This window comes from Arvicola amphibius, chromosome 6, assembly GCF_903992535.2.
Source record: "Arvicola amphibius chromosome 6, mArvAmp1.2, whole genome shotgun sequence".
In the NCBI taxonomy this organism is placed as follows: domain Eukaryota; kingdom Metazoa; phylum Chordata; class Mammalia; order Rodentia; family Cricetidae; genus Arvicola; species Arvicola amphibius.
The window spans coordinates 140,754,045-140,774,666 of NC_052052.2; the positions used below are offsets into that span (position 1 = coordinate 140,754,045).

Below are 20,622 nucleotides of genomic sequence, written 5' to 3' on the forward strand. Positions count from 1 at the left end.
CTCAGGCCTCCAACTGACCTGTAACCCTCTTATTCCCTCAGTGTCTAGCAGGAAGGCTTCATCTATTAACCTGTTTACTCCTGGCAGTAAACCTGTATGGTCAGTCATAGAGCTCTTCCACAGATGAGAAAACTGAGGCCGGGGAGTGTTGGATTCGGCACAGTCCTTGATGACATAGCTAGAATTGGAGCCCAGCTTCTCTGAGTTCTCTGCCAACAGTGGTTTCACCAGTTAGCTCCACCCACAGCCTAGAGCAGAAGCCTCCAGAAACCAGCCAGTTCAGTGAGTGCTCTCAGAGTAGCAGCTAGCTATGTCTCCTCAGAGAAGCCTTGGAGCATTCTCTCTTCACCTGCTGGGGGACAGGATTGAGAACGTGTCTTAGAGGGCGATTCTCAGGCCCGTTTAGCTATAGATTCCACTTTGATTTGGACCTCATTAGTGGAAGAGGTGCCGGATGCCGTGTGCCATCTTTTCCCACGGACATGTAGGCATGATGAGAGGAGAAACAGAACAGTATTGAGCATCTGCTGTGTACCAGGCTCGGGTCCTGATGGCCAGGAAGATGGGTGAGGAAATGACCACTCTCATTGAGATGTGATCAGCACATCACAGCTGTCCACTGCAAACAGTACCAGGCACAAGGCAAGGAAAATGAATTGTGCTGAAGGACTGGGCTGGAGGGAGTCCAGGACCTGGGAGTGTCCTAGGTCAGCCTCGAGTAGAGGGCCTTCCTATGGAAAACATTCATCAGTGATGAAGGTAGTAACAAGAACAATAGTTCGCATCTCCTGGGCACCGTGCCACCCATTTTCCATATCTTAAAAAATGTCCAAAAGTCATGTGACAGGGTGATTTGTCCCATCTTGCAGACTGAGAAATGAAATATTAAGGAGAGGGTTGTGCATTCTGCTAAAGCTACCAATGCGTTCATGGTCCCATGCACCTTAACATTTTTTTAGCTCCAGAAGTTTGGGTTCTGCTTCTTAGCCCTGTAACTTGTGACATGCTTGCCAAGCGTGGTCCCCATTGACGTGAATGATCTATCTCTGGACACTTGTTTCCAGGGAGACTCCATCAGAGACCCTCAGTAACTGAGCTCTGGAGGTAAGGCTTACAAGCGAGTCTTTGCCAAGCCTTCCAGTAAGGCCAGTGAGACACACCTTTGAGAAGCTGGTACCCTGAAAGAAAATATTTTTAAAAATTAAATGTTGGAGCCAGTTTTTTTTTTCAGTATTTATACGTAAGTTACTTTAACTTCGGTTGCTGGTGTAGTAGGCTTTCTTCTGTTTAGATTTTATTTCATATTCCATCATACCTTGAAAAAAGGTGTTTGCTGATGGGCGGTGGTGGCGTAGGCCTTTAATCCCAGCACTTGGGAGGCAGAGGCAGATGGATCTCTGTGAGTTTGAGGATGGCCTGGTTTACAAGAGCTAGTTCCAGGACAGGCTCCAAAGTTATAGTAAAACCCTGTTTGGGGAAAAAAAAATAATAATAATAAAAAAAAAGGTGTTTGCTTAAATGTGTAAAAAAAAAAAAAACAAAAACAAAAACAAGTGTTCTCCCTTCCTGAGAGTGAGCTCCCTTCAGATCCATCACATCTCAGGGTTCCCTGAGAATGCTGCAGGCAGCTGGCACCGCAGAGCGTCAGCTCAGCAAAGGAGCATGCGCAACTGCTCTGCCGCAGGGGCCAGGCGCGGAGCGAGCAGAAGTGCGCCGCCGTTTGCCTCATCTGCTCCACAGTGGGGGAAACACCACTTTTCATTCAGAAAGTTTATTTTTTCATACCTCAAACAGTATTATCTTATGCACTCGTCAATAATCCTTGAGAAATGCTCTTTAATTTAAAGGTTTCCGGGCTGGCAAAATGGCTGAGCGAGTAAAGGCACTTGTCTCCCAACTGTGTCAGCTTGAAGACCCAGGTTCAATCGCCAGAACCCACGTAAAGGTGGAAGGCGAGAACTGGCTCCGCAAAGTGGCTCTTTGACTTCCATGCCTGTGCTGTGGTACACACACGTCTCCCTCCTCACATCACACACACACACACACACACACACACACACACACAATTATAAGAGACTTTTAACTTAAGAAGGGTAGTCAGTAATCTTAGCAAACCAGAGAAAGATGTGGGGAAAATTGTGTTTTACTCCTTTGGTCAGACCAGCAGGGCATCGAACAAGATGGTAAGGATGCCTTAAGTTAAGCCCATTTGCTCTCCTCTGGCCAAGGAGACAGTTACATGCACAGGAAGTGGTGATTACGTTGGTTACTGTATGGCAATCACTTAGAACAGCAGTGTCTGGCTTGTGGTTAGTAAGCATGGCCTAGGTGAAATAGTCCTCGTCTAGACCTCTGAAATTGGAAATGTTTGAGAATCCAACATTTTTAGTGCAGATGTGAAGCCACGGGTGATCCTGCCTGATGGTCCAGGAACCTTGCTTCATGTCCAGTGTTATTTAAAATCTCTGAAACTGGACTGGAGGAATGGCTCGTCAATTAAAAGAGCACACTGCCCTTGCAAGAGACACAAATTAGATTCCCTGCACCCACATTGAGTGACTCAGAACCACCTGCAACTCCAGCACCAAGGGATCCAGTGCCTCTGATCCCAGAGGTCACCTGTACACACATGCAATAGTCACATACAGATACATTCATAATTGTAAAACAAATCTTAATTAAAATTTATGATTTATCCCGTTCTCTATATAAAGGTATTTATGAAACTTGAATGAATATCATGTTTGCACTTGGGTACCATCCCCAATACACATGTGTATCTGTGCATATTCTAAAATCTGGAGCAGTCTATATTGAAATATTAATGGTTCCATGCATTTCAGATAAGAGCAATTTGATCTGAGCTTGACTCAAATGTCTGTCACCATCATTACTGCTGTGATTGTTAATGTCAACTCAATGTGTGCTCTCTCTATAGTGGGGAAAGCACAATACACTGAACCAAGAAGTTTGGGAGAGGTTTTTTTTTTTTGAGTGTGAGTTAAACCTGGAAGGCAGAATAGGAATTGGCCAAGAAGACATAGCAGAATATTTCAAACCACAGGAAAGAAATATACTAAGACCCAGGGTACGGAAACCTCACATAGTCAAGGACATCGGAAGTTGGGAACAGAGGGTATATGCAGGGGTCGAGCTGAGGACAGACCACTGGGTCCCAAGGAAAGGCAGGGAGCCATAAGCTCTTACTTCCTGTTCCTTGGCAGACAATGTGCTAAGAGAAAGGAACCCAGAGGAGGCTGAGGAAGACCTCAGCAGCTTGCATGAGATGGTGAGTGAGCACAAAAGCCACTTGGCAGAGCAAGCTGAATGGGGGAGACCTGAATTTGTGGGATACCGAGCGAGGAGAGGCTATTAGAAGAAAGTGGGATGTGTCACAGAAGTAACTCTGCCCAGGGGCTTTCTGGGTACCCTGGGAAACATTCTTTCTCAGAGCAGACTACTTAAGTGTGGGTCTGAAGGCCTGAGCCAAGCAGCAGGCAGCCTAAGGGAGTCCTCAGTTTTAAACTGAGGGGCAGCCTAGTCCTGTCTGTGCTCCAGTATAAATTAGGTGGAAGGACACAAACAACGGGTAGAGAGAAACTGGGGACTCCAAAGATCAGTGGTCAGGACCGTGACTAGCAGACACCTCCATGTACACCCTTCTGAAAGCGATTCTCCTAGACAAGCTCAGCCCCACCCCTCTCCCGGACCAGATGAGTCAGGGGAATACTAAGCAAGAGAACTACAAGATCTCTCCCAGAATGCTCTCTGAGAGTTTGTCTGACCCTGACCCATCTTAATGTGGACTGTCTAGGGAGTTTTAATGACACTGTCACAGAACCGAGGGCTCGGTTCTACTCTGGAATACATTGTCCTAAGTGCCACCATGATGAGACAAGTGGCATTCTTCAGTGTTTGGTTTGGTGTTTGTTCTCAGTTTGGTTTTGCTGTTCTGGGGGTGGAACCCAGAGCCAGTAAGCCACATCCCCAGTCCTTGGGAGGGCAGGGGTTACTGTTGATTGTTTGTTTGTTTTAATTACTTTTTTAAACTGGCATACAGAGTACTGGGTTTAATTACAGAATTTTTAAATATACTTCACTTTTGTTGACCTTTTTCTCTTACTCCCCTCAACAATCCCCCTGCTCCCTGCTTACTGCCCCCTCTTCCTAGTAGACTCCCTTGTGTTTGCCTGCCATATACTATATATTGTATTACCCTCCCTTTTATGTCTTCCTATACCCCAAAGTGTTCTCCTCTCTCATGGTCCCCTTTCTCATTTCATAAAACACATGTATACACCTATACACACTCACAAATACACACTCATGCCCATAAATATGTACTCACATGCACACACAGTCACACACCTGTTCACCACATCACACACATACAGACTCACACATACATAAAAATTAAAATCTAGGATTCCTATATGAGAAAAAACTACAGTATTTGTCTTTCTGAATCAACCAAGCTCTTGCGTTGGTTTTTTTGTTTTGTTTTGTTTTTGGTTCTTTGTTTTTGTTTTGTTTTGAGACGGGATCTTACTCTGTAGCCCAGGATGGGTTCAACTTGTAATCTTCCTCCCTTGGCTTTCTCCAAGCACTGGTTTCTAAGCCTGTGCCTCACCAAAGGGGCCACTTTCTGGTGGTTTGCTGTGTGCGACCTTTTGTTCATGACCAAAGTTATTAAGAAAATATAAAATTACTTTCAGGTGTATGTGTGATGTATGTACGATAAACTCTTTAATCCCTTAAGGGTATAGCTTGAACCATAGTTGATTGTGAGTGGACCCACCATCCCAGCAACAATGCTCACACCCCACCCTTACTTGGTGTGCCCCAGTCAGGTTCTGCAGCCACTAAGCCTTACAAAGCAGCTTCTTAGTAAGAGCTAAGGAATCAAGGATGGCAGCATGGTCACTTGTAGGGAAGGACTTGAACAGAGTATTGACTTCTGCCCTGTGTCAGTGTAGGTAAGTTGGACCCTGCCAGCTGAAAGCATATGTTACTTTAACAATGGCAAATGTGTAGTCATCATGGTAGGTCCTGGAAAAGGTTTCTTTATCAGCTCCTGTTTCAACGGCACATGCCTTCCTGACGCCATCTTACCTGGGTCGCTGAGAAGCCTTGGTTGATGGACCCTGAGACCCATCTCCCATTCTATCCAGGTTCCAGAGCAGTCTCATCAGAAAACAAGCTAGTCAATGTTTACTGAATAGCGTCCACCCTCCAGGAGGCTGTAGTCCCAAAGTACACACACACACACACACACACACACACACACACACACACACGACGTTCTGGGTTTCATTTAATGCCCCCCCAACTCACATCTTCTTCTCACCCTCCTTCTGCCACAGATCCTGGCGCCCCTGTGAAATTGCCTTGTCTGCCAGTGAAACTGTCGCCTCCGCTACCTCCAAAGAAAGTCCTGATCTGTATGCCTGTCGGGGGGCCGGAGCTCTCCCTGGCATCCTACGCAGCCCAGAAGAGCAGCCAGCAGGCCGTGGCCCAGCACCACCACACTGTCCTGCCATCCCAGATGCAGCACCAATTGCAGTATGGCAGCCATGGCCAGCACCTCCCGTCCTCTACCGGCACCTTGCCCATGCACCCCTCAGGCTGCAGGATGATCGATGAGCTGAACAAGACACTTGCTATGACCATGCAGAGGCTGGAAAGGTAACAGTGGGAAGGGGACTGCCTAGGAGGGGGGACAGGCTGGGGATTAGAGAGTTGTAAAGCCTCATTCCTTTCCCTTCGAAGAACAAAGAAAGGCTTGAGAGTAAAGTCATGTCAAATCTGAGTATTTAAAGGGGTTAGCTGGGTAGTGGTGGCGTATGCCTTCAATCCCAGCACTTGGGAGGCAGAGGCAGGTGGATCTCTGTGAGTTCAAGGCTAGCCTGGTCTACAGAACAAGTTACAGGACGGGCTCCAAAAGCTACACAGAGAAACCCTGTCTCAACTCCCAACACACACACAAAAAGATGGGAGAAATAGTATATGTCCATTGTCAAAGTACTGAGTAAGCATATTTAATTTTTTAAAAAGATTAGGAGTGGGTAATAAGTCGCCTTGCAAGCATAAGAATCCAAGTTCAATCATCAGATCTGTGTAGATAAAAGCCAGGCGTAATGGTACAAGCTTGCAGTCCCAGTAGTGAGAAAACGGAGCTAGGTAGATCCCTGAGGCTTGCTGGCCAGCTAGCCTAATTCACATGGCAAGTTTCAGACCAGTGACACCCTGTCTCAGATGACACCCCTGACCTGCACACACACACAAAGGAGTAGCATGTATACATATGCTCAGTAGGCCATATCGCTTTTCTAAATATTGCCATTTTGAGAAATAATATGCATGTGGTCTCCCCTGCCCTGGTGTGGGCGAATGGGGAGAGAATAATTTTATATTCCATACTATATTGTTTATTTTTAATTTTGTGACCACTCCATGATGTTGAAAACGGTTTAAGTGCATCAGGAAGAGATGAGAACTGGCAGGAGAGGAGGACGGGGTAAGCAGATTAGAAGCGTGGAGAGATTTGCCCCCGTTCCTGAAGAAGGAGGAAGCAGAGCACTGGAGTTTAGGGATATGCATGAGAGCCACTGGTATAGTATCTGGAAGCCACTGGTATAGCCCATCCTTCGCAGGAAATTGGTTCCAACTATCAGTATTGTTAATGAGGGCAATTAATTTTTGAATGACACCTTGAAATATACCACACATGCGCACTGCCGACCATGTCCATCACTAGGGAAACTGAGTAAAGAAACTAGGAAAGGTCAAGGAAGTTCCCCAATGCCACCTACTCAAAGGATGCCCACAAAATGCTCATTGCCTATTTGTACCCACACTGCAGAAATTAAGAACACACTTTTCAAAACTTTTATAGCAATTAGATGAGATCTTTTTGTTTTATTGAATATTAAAAGGCTTCATTTCTTTAAAAAAACATTTATTACATTTTCTGAAAACATCCATTTGAGAGAGAGATTGGAAATTCAAAGAAATAAAGAGCAAAAACCACTGCTTCTAAAGCTGGTGTGATGGCTTAGTGGATAAGAGCAGTGGCTGCTCTTACAGAAGGTCTAGGTTTGATTCCCAGCACCCACATGGCTGCCCACAATTGTTTGTAGCTCCAGTTCCAGGGATTTGGTGCCCCCTTTAGGCCTCCGTCGTCCCAGGCATACAGTGTGCTGCTTACACACAGGAAAACACTTATACTCAGTAAGAGTGAATCTTAAAAGAACTGTTATTTCCACAAACATATTTTAGAAAGCAGTGTCCTGTACAGTAGGTTGAGTCAAGCCTGGGTCCCACTATTGCATGTCCCCTAGCTCTCTCCTGTGGCTCTTTCCTTAAGACTTCAGTCCTTGCCTTCGTCACATTGGTCCTTGAGACTTTTGTGCTCCTGTGACCACCATTCAGGGTTTAGGATTTTATGACTCAGATGAATTTTGATTATCTAAACAGAGATACTGGAAATAGTCTATTAGGATATTACTTAATGTATCTTCATTTAAACACACCATTTTACAGTCTCAGTAGGAATTCATGGAATGTTTCAATCGAGTTTAGAACAATGATAGGTCCTTCACTGAACTGGGCTCTTCAATAAAATGAATCAAAAAAGAGAAGACCAGGATAAAGAAGAGGGGGACTATCTGCATACTTTGTACCACCCTGGGCCCTGCCACCTCCTCGTGCCTCCTCAACTGTCACCCAGGCCAAGGCTTAGGCTCCCCTCAGACAGCAGCAGGACAAAGAGAATCAATATATCCATCATTCTGACAAGACCACTCATCCTGAGAGAGAAAAATCCTCTTCCCAAATAAATACAAATTGGAGATTTTTTTTTTAAAGCATCTGCATTGTCTCCTGGGAATTGGAGAAGGATCTGAGTGCAGATCAAGGTCATGGACCACTTTGCCCTGTAACAAGAGAACTGTTGTCTGGGGCAATGCTTCCCACCCTTCCACTACCCGAAACCTCCAACATGACGTCAGCCTTCAGCTGTCCGAGTCTCACAGCACAGGATTCCTTCCCTATCCACCTGGCAGCTCCCAGGTGCCCCCCATGACACTGTCAGGAGAGCTGTTACTAACGTGACAGCACTGTGCTTGCGAAGAGCCGTGGGCCTTCCCACAGTAGTTTCGTCACAGGAAGTCCTCTGTAGAGCATTGTTCCGGAACTGTGATCTAATCCCGAAGATGTATCGCTGTGGAAATCAAATGAGGAGTTAAGCAACCTTGGGTTTTGACACCTACTTTTCTATAAACAGTTGCCGTGCCTGTGAAAGGGAACTCGAAGGCAGCGTAGGCAGCTCACCCATGTCTACCTTGCATTCCTGTTCATCATCCACTCTCTGCATGGGCGATCTTGATGAGTTCCAAGACAAGTGTTCCCATTCTAGAGATGGGTTGATTAAGTTATAACAGTTTCCCTGTGTAACACGGACTTCCTACGCCTCAGTTCTGGTCTTCCTTTCCTAGGATATGCTTTCAAATGTCTCAAGATAGCCACAGTGTTCTCCACATAAAGGGCTCCTCTAGACCTCTTGACATCTCGTGTGTGCGTTCCTCTGAGATGACCTCTGAGATGACCTTGAATCTTTTCAGATTTTTACCCATCTGACCCTGGCAACAGAGTTTATTAATAGTTTAGGCTCATCAGGTTTGGGGGTAGGTGCACAGAGCTAGCACAAAGAACTAGAAACGTGCATGGTCTGTAATTATCCCCAGTCCCAAAGAGGGTTCGTATTTATCCCGCCTCACAGTCAAGTGAGTGTCGTCTAGAGTCAGGATTTGTAGCTTAGCCACACTGCTTATTAGCAGTGTGACCCAAAGTGTGTTGCATAGCCTCGATGGGCTTTCATTCCTCATCCATAAAACCAGGAGAACACTAGCAGACCAGCCTCATTAGGGCTCTTTGTGAAGATCGAATGATATAATCAGTCAGATCATTCCACAACATGCCATAAATGTCCAATAAATGGCAATGAGCATTAAGCAAAATTATGTAGCACATAAAATTTTTCTTCAGTGCCTCTAAAAGGCACATTGGAAATGGATTTGGTTCGATCTTGGTGGAGGGTGTGTGTGTGTGTGTGTTTGTGTGTGTGTGTGTGTGTGTGTGTGTGTGTGTGTGTGTCAGTTTCTTTGAATTACATGGTCTTTATTTCCCTCCATGGGTTGTTCAAGTCTTTTTGAAAAGTGACATTTTAACATTTTAAACGTTATGCAGGGTTTTTTATTTTTCCTCTCTACAGTAAGCTCTGCATTCTTAATTGGCATTCATTCTAGAACTTGAACTTTTGCTTTCCGACAGTTGCTGACTTTTTTTTGAGGTCAATCCATTCAATGATCTCTGTGCTCTCATTTCCTGTTGGCAAAATGAAGTGGGATATGAAGGGATTCTAGAAAGATCCTTAAGGGACTGTGCTTTTAAAGAAGACTTTTCTCCCTTGATTAAAGGCAGGTTCGTACCCAGCGTTGCTCACACAGAAATCTAGGGTCATCCATAGCGAGTCCCATATCTGACTGTCAGCAAATCCTCCCCATTCTGCTGTGGTGTGGAGATGTGTGCATCGGCTGCCCTGGCCCCTGCTCCTGACCTTCCATCTCCCAGACCTCTGTTGTCCTCACCCATGTGGCTGCAGGCCTCTCCTACCCCAGCACCTGCCCCTTCTCCCCAGCCCCAGTCCTCAAAGAGAGAGTGGGGCCCACCCAGAAGTTTATGTACATGTTTGCCAGGGGATGCTGTTTGAGTACCACAGACTGAGTGGTCCAAACATAGACATATTCTTTACTAGCTCCAGCAACAGAAAGCCCAAGACCACGGTGCCAGCATCCAGCAAGGACCTCCTCTCTGTGTCATCCCAAGCTGGAAAATGAGAGGGTGGGAGCAGCCAAGGGGGAGAAGTGTGGTTATATCTGCTTTATAATGAACGTACTCTCCTGATCAGGACCCTCCCGCCATGATAATGATAATCTGTTCACGGAAGCAGGGTTCTTGTGATCTAACCACATCTCAGCCCAGCTGCACTGGAGGTTAGGTTTCTAGTGCATGGGTTTGGGGAAGCACATTCTAATCATAGCCCCTAGCCATGGGAAGAGCCACCAACAATTCTTCGCTGGATAGCTGGTGCTGAAGCAGGTTTTCTGCCTGGTGCTGGGGAGAGGATGAAGAAGCAGAGCTGGTCTCAGCAGAGCCTAGACTCCCTGGGAGGTCAGACTGTGTGAGCCCATCTGTGAAGGGGACAGAAGGGGAGCAGTGCCGACAACAGGACTCTTAGCAGTTGGGGGGGAGGGGGAGGAGCAGGGTAGTCTTCTCTGACAGCTGAAAGAGAAGTGTGGCCAGATGACGCAGGAGAACATTCTAGTCACTTCAGAGGAAGTAGTAGTATACGCTCTCCAAATGGGTAAAGGAAGCTTTCCATATGAAGGTGCTAAGTTAGCAGTTGACACTCGAAGTTTGTAGAAGATTGATGGATCATAGAAAATGAGAATAAAGAGTGACGACAGGAGGTTGTAATCACACTTATGGAAGAGCCCCAGCGCCATTGGTGAGGTCACTTAGAGACCTCTGAGAAAACCACATGGAGATCACAGGTTCGAATCCAGCCTGTACCACACCTATCTTGGGGGAAGAAATAGGAAAGGGGGGAGGAAGAACAGTCACCAAATGATAAAGTATCCTGCCAGCAAGAGTTCCAGTGGTTTTACTAGTCTACCTATGCAATATGCTATACAAAAGGTTATGCCATAGGCTAAGGACCTGTCCCAATCAATAACTCTATCCCATATATATTGAAGTAAGTTATTATTACTAATATGAAAGTTATTGGAAACAGAATGGCTCTACCTCAGCTCAAATTTGAGGCAGACGTGTTTTAACACAGACAGTCCGGAGTAAGCATAGTTGACCTACCCTAGGAAGGTCCTGTAATCTGCAATTCCTGGCAGCGCCTGTTGAGCACTGAATGCCAATCATTGCGACAGACACACAGAAATAAATCACAGAGCTAGGGATCTAGCTCTGTGGGTAGAGTGCTTGCCTCACATCGACAAAGGCCTGGGTTCAGTCCCCCAGCCCTACACGAAACTAAGAGCAGTTTATAATCACAGCTCTCAGTGGTGGAGCTAAAAGGTCAGTTCAAGGTCATCCTCAGCTGCGTAGGAAGTTCCAGGATAGCCAGGCTACAGGGAAATTTGTCTTGAAGGATACAATGTTTTGTTTGAAATATCAATAAGTATAAACATATAACTTAGTATTTGTTTGTACAATCCCTTTTTGCTTTTACATGTTAGCTAGGATGAAATTGTTGCTTATTGAGAATAATGAAAAAGGAATCCCGTTTAAATTGGACACAAGAAATTGAACATTGCAGCATACCCCAAAAAAAAATCCCTTCCATCTCTAAAAGTCTATGAACTCATGATTATTTTTGAACCTTTCAAAGAGCCCAGTTCAGCTTCTAACCCTAGGGCAGATCCATTTCATGGCATTGGTTACTTTGCTTCATGCTGTCTCAAGGTCACAGGGAATTCTAAAGAATAATATTTGGTCCTGAACTGAGCAGTCCCACAGTGTCCCTCGGCCTTACCCGTGTGGCATCTATAGTGACTGTATCAGCTGATATTTGCAGTGTTTTACCCTCAAAACTCAGTGCCCTCTGGCAGCACAGCGGACATGACTTGCTGCCTTCGCAAAATGAAATTCCCAAGGTCTCAGTGCGACTCGCTGATAAATTGGCGTGGATTTGCAGTTGTGTTTTGTTTGTAGAGGGAAGGGTGTACATCCTTACATGCAGTGTATTTCTGGGGGAAGATATCCCTTGTCCCTGGATGAGAGCTTCAATCTCATGCATTTCTGGCTCAACGTTTGCCCCGGCTTCTTGGAAGCCAGACTTACGTACCTCCTATTTCAGGTTAGTTCTTTGATCTCAAGGTATAGACTCACCCTTAAGCGCCACCCACACATAATGTTTCCAGCTTTAACTGGTTCTTCCAAGGGACGTGATACAGTCTCGGGGCAGGTTGATCTCCTCGTGAGCAGGGCTGCCCCTCCCTGCACAGTGAGCAAGCCAGGCAGCCAGCGGGCAGAAAAACTAAAAGAAGACAACACCTATGAACACAGCACCATCTCTTCCAGCTGTAAAACCAAAACTCTCTCTGGACACTGAAAGTTGTCTCCTGAGGGACAAGATCGATGACTCTGGGGTGGGAACCACTGCCCTGGAGAATGCATAGCCGCTTTCTCAGGGTGGTACCGTGTGAGCCTCTTCCAAGCAGCTTCCGTACAACACCTGGGAATTCACAGTGACTACTGCATGATGAAGAATCACCCAGGTCCTATCGTGCAGGGTTCTGATTTGCAGTGTCTCAGACTGGCATTCTGGGCGCTAAATGAACACTCATTCTGGGTTCTACCTAGTGAGCTAATTGCACCCCTTCCTTTAGTTCCAGTAATAAATTAATACACGGGTTTGACCCTAGTTCTCTAGTCTCAGAGATCTGTGGTTTGCTCGGCAGCACTTAGTCACCCCGAGTGTCACCATGGTTTTTAGAGTCTTGCTAACTAACCTCCATGAGGATAAACAGGTGACGGCCATCAGATCTTTAAATCATTCACATCAGAACTCTTTGATATGGAGCACTTGGCTCTTCCTGGATCAAACAGACATTAGGGGTCATGGTTCGTGTCCACTGGCCTCTGACTATTGGCCAGATAACTATAAAAACCAGGGATATGCATGAAGCACCCCATCCTCGCTTCCTAGATGTGGCTGTTGTGAAAATCTCTAGGCTATTGAAGGTAATGATGGAACTTAGTATGTTTAAATGAGCTTGTCTGTGCTACAGAATGCCAGGAAGGGGTGGATAAAGTGGTGATTTCCCATATCAGAGTGGAAAACCCCAAGGTATTTATTTGTTCGTGGTCACAGAACTAGAAGGAAACAAGCATTATTGACGCAGGCAGTAGGACTGTAGGGCCGGACTCTCTCCACCAAGTCTCTAACTCTCATGTAGCGTTTATACAGATGCCATCGGCCTTAGTCTCCCGGACGACAAGGTAAATCCCTACTCCCCATCATCCAAGAAGCTCTAGACAGTGCAATAAACATAAGCATGTGAGACATTTTCATGCTGCTACCTAAGTATGCTAACGAGGCATCATGAGAACATCTTTCAAAACAACCTCGCGGCTAACAGGCTAACATAGGTGGTCCTCCACGTGTCTCATAAATACACGTCGTCAGTGTTTGAAATCTCCTTTCATCTCCCTTCAGCCATGCAGACAGGGCCAGTGAGATGATTCAGTGGCTGAAGTCATTTGCTGCCAAGCCTGATAATCTGAGTTCAACCCCTGGGACTCACATATTAGAAGGAAAGAACCAATTCCTAAAAGTTGTCCTCTGACTTCCACACAGGCGCTGTGGCATGTACACACACACCACACACCACAAACACACACACACACACACACACACCAGAAAATAAATATTTTTCAAAACTTGCAGTGTTAAGAAGGGTGTAATTACTATCTTGGTTTCATAGCAATAAAGACAACCCATGATCACAGTAGGGATATAAACCCGGGGTCTTCTCACCCAGACCTAAAGTTCTGTCCACTAACCACGTGTCACCCTTCTCCCAGAAAACCAGCTAAGCCTTTTATTACCCCTAATGCCCAGTCTGAATTTTCCCTCCTGCAAGCATGCTGGGTATGAGATATGATTTACACAATAAAATTCACAAGAGTGGACTCTGATACTCTTTCTAACGAGAAGCAGGAATTGCGGCTATCCCTACATCCCACCTATGCTTTTGAAATGCATTTTAGTAAAGAGCATCAGAATGAGAATTTATTAGGAAACTTACACGTGGGCTTGAAATCTAAACTTGGGTGGCACAACTGTGTTTGGTTGACTTGAATGAAGACCGCACATGGTTGTAGGCGAGTAGGTGCGCAGTGAGAGCAGGCTAGAGACGCAAGAGAGATTGCCAACCGTTACCATTATCTAGCCTAGGCGGTAAGATAATGTGCCCCTCCCCCGCCTCCCATCACCCTGCCCTCTTTTCCTTCAGTGTCCTGTCTCTGCTTTTGGTGCTAATTATCTATTGGTTTGTCATTGGGTTTCTCACAGGCAATTAAGCTCCCAAGAATAATGACTTGATTTGCCCTTAGGGTCTCCCTAGAACAGCCGGAGAACATTTGTTTGTGAAAAATCAATGGACAAGAGAGGATGCCAAAAATGGGAGACCTGATGTTCACAAACTAAATACTAAGTGTAGAGGCATTTGGAAAGCTGAAATGTGAAATGGTCCTATTTTAGTGAGAGGCCCACGGGCAGAGCGCTCTTTACTGTGTCCTCCTGTCTCTATTCTCTCTTCCTCGTCCACCTCCACCAAGAATGCCATTTAAACAAGCTTGGAAAACTCAACTGACAGTCAAGTAGAATACAGATAAAGAATATAGGGTGACGTTGGTCATGGCTGCAAAAACCTGTAATCCTGACACCAGGGAGGCTCGTGCAAAAGGATTCCGAGTTCAAGGCCACCCTGTGCAATAGAGTGAAACCCTGTCTGAAAAACAAAATTACGGGGATTAGGAGCAAACTCGGTTGCTGATGTGCTTGCCAGTCAAGTGTGAAGATCTGAGTTTAGATCCCAACACCCACATAAAAGCTAGAGGCCACAGCATGTATGTTTAAAAACACCCCAGCACTGGGGCCAACCGGGGGATAGAGAAACCCCTGGAACCCATGGGTCAGTTCTAATAGAACGGATGTGCTCTTGGTTCAGGGGAAAAAAAACTTGTCTCAATAAAGTCAAGCTGGGAATAGAGGCATATGCCTTTAATCTCAGCACTTGGGAGGCAGAAGCAGGTGGATCTCTGTGCGTTCTGGGATAGCTAGGACTGTCACAGAGAGAAAACCTGTCTCAAAAACCATCATCATCATCATCATCATAATAATAATAATAAAGTCAAGAGAAAGGAAGATACCCAATGTCAGCCTCTGTCCTCCATATATATATGCATCCATGCACACACACACACACACGAACGTGGACATATAGACACCAAAAACAAATGAAAAAATGGCAAACAAAAGAATAACACAATGGTGCCCCCTCAGATATTCATTTTCCCGCCACTCAAATAGCCATGTGTTTTCAAGGAATCACTCTCTAGTCTCTAAAAATTTAGTACTGGAAATTACTAAGATATTGGCCCTATTTTAATAACTCATAAAGAAATTAATGTGGAAATATCAGCCAGTGGCTGGGGTCATTCATCAGAAGGCCCCCTTCCAAGAGAGCTTCCAGACATCACTTTGTCTCCATCGAATGGCAATAGGCTGGCAGATAGAAAACCCTGTCACCTACCACTCACGAGTGGGGAATTACACGCTAATGAACATCTCCATGGCACAATTAAAGAACTGAGGGCAAGTTGTGAAACTGAAAGCCGGTGTCATGAGCTGAGAAGATAGCTTGGCCTTGCAAGCTTGAGGACCTGACTTCAAGTGACACAGAGTAGATTGGGCATAGGTCACACTGATAATTCCAGTGCTGGGAATGTAGAGATAGCAAATCTTTGGGGTCTGCTAAGCAGTCCATCCTGGCTTATTTGGTGAGTCGCAGGACACTGAGAGTCTCTGTCTCATCAAACTGGAAGACTCTTGAGGAACAGCAGCTAAGGTTGTGGCTTCTACACACCCACATGTACACATACACACCTGCACAAATACATGCTTGTGCACATCAAAAAAATCACTATTTTAAACCCTTCATCTCCCTAAAAGTTTTGGGGGATAACTGTGACATCATTCAAAGCCTTCATCTCCCTAAAAGTTTTGGGGGATAACTGTGACATCATTCCTAAAGAAAAATGTATTCTAAAGGAATGTTGCCTTCTGGCATGCATCTGTGATTAAAATGGACTAAGAAGATATTCATCTCCCTCAAAGGATAGAGAAAATTTATTACCCACAAATATGACACAGAAAATGAAATTAAGCTCTCACAGGAATGAGCTGTAATTTCACCCGTGTGAGTTACAAAGAAGAGTTTGCAGAGGGGGAGAGAGTAATCAGCCCTTTTCCTCTCAGAGACCAAAAACGTGTGAGAAATTATGCTACAAATTGCAGAGCCTGAGGCTGGAAAATGACGGAAATAGCCACTGAAGCCCAAGCAAGCAGTTCATCAGCTTCATCTTAAGAAAGCGAGTGTGCATTGTACGGTGGTCCAGGATTAGCTGCTAAGATAAGAAATGTGCCATGAGAGAATTTGTTTTCCCATGGACTTTAGTCAGCAGGAAGCTGCTCCCTAAATAGGCTAGGGTCCTCAGCCTTCCTGAGTAAAGGATGTATTTTGAGTTCTTTTTTTTTTTTCCAGAAGTTGTAATGGGTTTAAATGAATTCATTTTTCTGCCTGTCCTCTCTCCTTTTAGGGACCAATGATCCATATTTCTGAAACTCTCTGGCATTTGGTATGCGATGAAATTGTATTTATACACAGGCTGACCCATAGCCTACCCCTTCCCGGCATTCTCCATTTCTCACGTGGAAATTAGTCTTGGTATTTCTACCTAACGTTGTCTCTCAGTTTCTGTGAGTGTCTTGGGTCGTGCTTGCCTGTGTCAGTAGTTGTGGTACAAGAAAGAGGCACATGGAGCCAAGCAGTTGTGGGCCAATCACTAGCTGGACCTCCTGGTATTCAATTCCTTCTCAGTTCAATGGAGGGAGATGCTTTCTGACCTCATGCTGCAAGATCAGGGCGAGGTGGATGCTGGTGTTTTTTATATGCTGATGCTTGTAGACAGACTTTTTTTCGGAAACACCAGCAGGTTATCAAAAACTAATCGTTACAATATATCCATCAGTGGTGTGTTAGTGTGTGTGAGTGGTGGGGAGGCACAGGGGTGTGTGTGCATGTGTGTTGTTTGTGTATGTGTTGAGATCTCTCTCTCTCTTTCTCTCTCTCTCTCTCTCTCTCTCTCTCTCTCTCTCTCTCTCTCTCTCTCTCTCTCTCTCTCTCTCTCTCTCTCTCTCTCCTAGGCAGGCTTCTGCATTCTGGGTTTATAAGCACGTACCATCACTTGGATGCTTTTATATTTTTTGACCCGAAAAATCTTTCTTGACAATGGTTACCAAGAGAATCACAAACTAAACAGTCAAGCCTTGGAATCAGGCAGGATCCCTACTAAAGTGAGCACAGTAATTGAAGTGCACATTCTCCTTAAGAGCATACTTTCCTTTCCATCCTCCTGAGGCGCCACAAGATCCAGTGGGCAGAAGCCAGAGGCAATAGTAGATCTTCCACAATGCTCGGGACAGTTCCCAATGCAAAGAATTGTCTTGTTCAAAATGTTAATCTCTCTGTACAGTTCTTTCCCTTATGTGATGAGAATTCTGTTTCTATCTTTATCTAACCCATTGATAAAGGCACTAACCAACTTGTGATACTCAGAGCCCCACAGTAGACCAGTAGATGACCTCCTAAGAATCACAGAAAAATCTCTTAATTAATACCCTTCGAGTATGCCTATCAACCACATACAAGTGCACCCAAATATCTAGTAAGCCCGTGTTTCTTTTATTCTGCAGAAGCTATAAACAACTACTAGGTTTCAACTTGTTTCTGGCATGGTGCTAGCCACCAGTCACAAACATCAATAAAATGTGGCTTCTGGTCATCACAGAGGCCACACCCTTGGAGAGAGAAAGTGCTAGGCAGACCTTTTGTTATTGACAGAAATCTGGGAGAACGTTTCTGATGGTTACCTTCATTGTCGACTTGCCTGGTTTTAGAATCGTCTAGATGACTGAGTGGGAAGACCTATAGATGTGTCTGAAAGGGGGTTTCCAGAGAGGATTGGCTGATGGGGAAAGGCCCACCTTGCAGATCAGTGAAATTATCCTATGGGCCAAGGGTTAAGCATAAAAGAGAAAGAGAAGAAGCTAGCCATGTGTTTATATATCCATATTCATTCATTCCCCCTCCCCATTCAAAACCAATTTCTGTCTGTCTATCTTTCTCTTTATCTCTCTCTGTCTCTGTCTCTCCCATTCCCAGCCATCCATGAAATGAGTTTCTCTCCTCTGCTAATCTCTCCACCACTGTGATGTCCTACCCAAGCAGATGGGGCCAAGAAACCATGAACAGACTAAACCCTCTGAAGCCATGAGCCAAAATATATGCTCCCTCCTTTAAGCTGTTTTTATCAAGTATTTTATCATCGTGATGGGAAAAGTAGCTAGTACACAGTTTAAGGGAGCACACACTGTGGTCCAGAGTTAGAAGTTTTGGTTCATGGTGGACTGAGCTCATGGTTGAGCGCCAGAGACAAGAATAAATATCGTGGTGGTGTGAACATGGAGCAGACAGTGTTGACTTAATAGCAACCTGAGAGCAGAGAGAATGGCAGCCAGGAAGGGACTAGGGCAAGAGAATTTCCAAAGATACTCTCCCAGGGCCCTGCTTCATCCACATACACCCCACCTTCCACAGTTCCACAGTCGCCCAATAGGCTGTGCAGACTGAGTCTACAATGGACCAGACCACTGATGAAGGTGGAGCCTTCACAATCCAGTCACTTACCCTGACACCCACCTCTGAACTCTGCTTGAAACAGACACTAAGCTTTAAAGACATGAGCTTCTAGGGGAGAGACTCCATATCCGAACCACAACAGAGGGGAAGATGGTAGGCAGATATATGCTTATAATTTTTACAGCTGAGGGATCTCCTGTGAACATAGGCAAGGTATTTCTGGAGACGAGTAATAAACGATAAATGGGAATGGAAGAGATGAAGATGACTGGGTAGCTGTTGTGAGCTTTGTATCGATACATAGGTGGGGAGAAGAAAGGCTCAATGAGCATATGGGTTTTACTCCTCTTTGGCAATGGACATCTTGACTTAAAACAAATCTATGGAGCAACTCTATCATATAAAACCAACTGAGACTGCCACTCCCCTAGGCTTCCTTTAGGGTAACATTCAAGAGGCCACGTCAGTGAGATGCTGCACTTCCTGGATGCATCTCTTGGCCATGGATGGTCTGGCTCACACTCAGCTAACTGCATCTTCCATTGGTGTTGCTGCTTTTGAAAACTCGGGAGTCAAGGTTCACATGGGAAAGGCAACTATGTGTGCTTTTTAGAAAATTTCCCCACCATGTGTGGAGGGTGGACACACTGAGTATGTTTTGAAATCTTCTGGAACATCATTTCTGTAATTAACGGAGCTTGGGGGAGGGGCTCTCATTTAAGGCCATGTTAACAGGGCCAGCTAGCACCACCACCCCAAAAGGCATTTTACACAATTTTGCATTTGAGAAAGTTGAGATTCAAACACTGAAAAACTTGCCCAATATCAAGAAGAGAGAAAATGGGGGAAATATAGACTCAAATATGTCTTGATTCCCCCAGAAGGAGTCCCATCATGACCTTCTAGCCTCCTTCCCGCTCACTTCTTATCTTCTCTTGCTGTCCCAAGATTCTCCACAGGTTTTGTCTTCCTCTCAGCACCTTTCCTGGCATATACTTGGCATTCAGTAGATAACCAGTAGATAATTCAGCAGATAATTTATGGAGACAGGCTCTCACTATGTAGCCCAGGCAAGTTTGGAGCTCTCGCTCTTCCTGCCTCAGTTTCCCAAGTGCTAAGATCACAGTGGCAAACAGCATTCCCCACCCCCAGCATGGATATTGATTAGCAAAATATGCCCAGACATTTTGATGGATTCTTATAGATTCCTGGAAAACATTATTCCTGCTTTTGCAAACTGAAATATTCTAGTACATGATAGGTAAAATGATACTTTAGGAAGAAGACCTGCCAGTATCAGTTTTCAGCTGTGTTTATAATGTCTCTTTGAGGCAGTTGTTAATCACCTATATGGGGTCCCTATTTTGCAACACTGGCGGAGTAATTCTTTACACTCGTCAGTGCAGCTAGGTTCCCTCCTGTGCAATCCTGTTCTATTCCTGATCGCACAGTCTTGTCTTCCAGGAAAAATCACAGCCTCTTCTTTATCGCAGACCACACCCTTCTTAGTCACTTTTCTGTGGCTGTGAAGAGATACAGTGACCAAGGCAACTTGCAGTTAGGGCTTAACAGTTCCACGGGGTTACAGTCTATGGCCATCATGACAGGAAGCATAGCAATGGGCATGCAGGCAAGCAGGCAGGCCGGCACGGCACTGGAACAATAGCTGAGTGCTCACGTCATTATCCACAGCCTGGAGCCAGAGAGGGAGCTAACTGGGAATGAGATGAACTTTTGAAATCTCAGAGTCCATTCCCAGGGCTACACCTCCTCAAATAAGGCCATGCTTCCTAATCCTTCCAACCAGTTCTACCAACTAGGGACCAAGTATTCAAACATACAACCTATGGGGGCCATCCTCATTCAAACCACGACACCGCCTCCAAGGATGAGTTTCTTAGCGCCTTATTTCCCCTTTCTTCTTCCCTTTGCGTTTGCTTTGGAGCTGCCTGCCGTAAGGCATTCTTGTTTTCTTGCTTCCAACGTTTCTTCACACCAAACAAGAATACCTATTATCGGCTTCCCATCCCTAACTCCCAGATGTCTTTTAGGAACCATG

At 45.3% G+C, this 20,622-nt stretch overlaps 1 protein-coding gene across 1 annotated transcript in view; it reads left to right on the top strand.

Annotated features, from left to right (window-relative positions):
* The window catches only part of LOC119816945 (phosphatase and actin regulator 1), a 257,454-nt gene that overhangs the window by 193,894 nt on the left and 42,938 nt on the right, over positions 1–20,622 (top strand). The window contains exon 6 of the mRNA XM_038334047.1: positions 5,364–5,685. Within this exon, the coding sequence (XP_038189975.1) occupies positions 5,364–5,685 (322 nt within the window). The remainder of the gene's footprint in view (positions 1–5,363; positions 5,686–20,622) is intronic.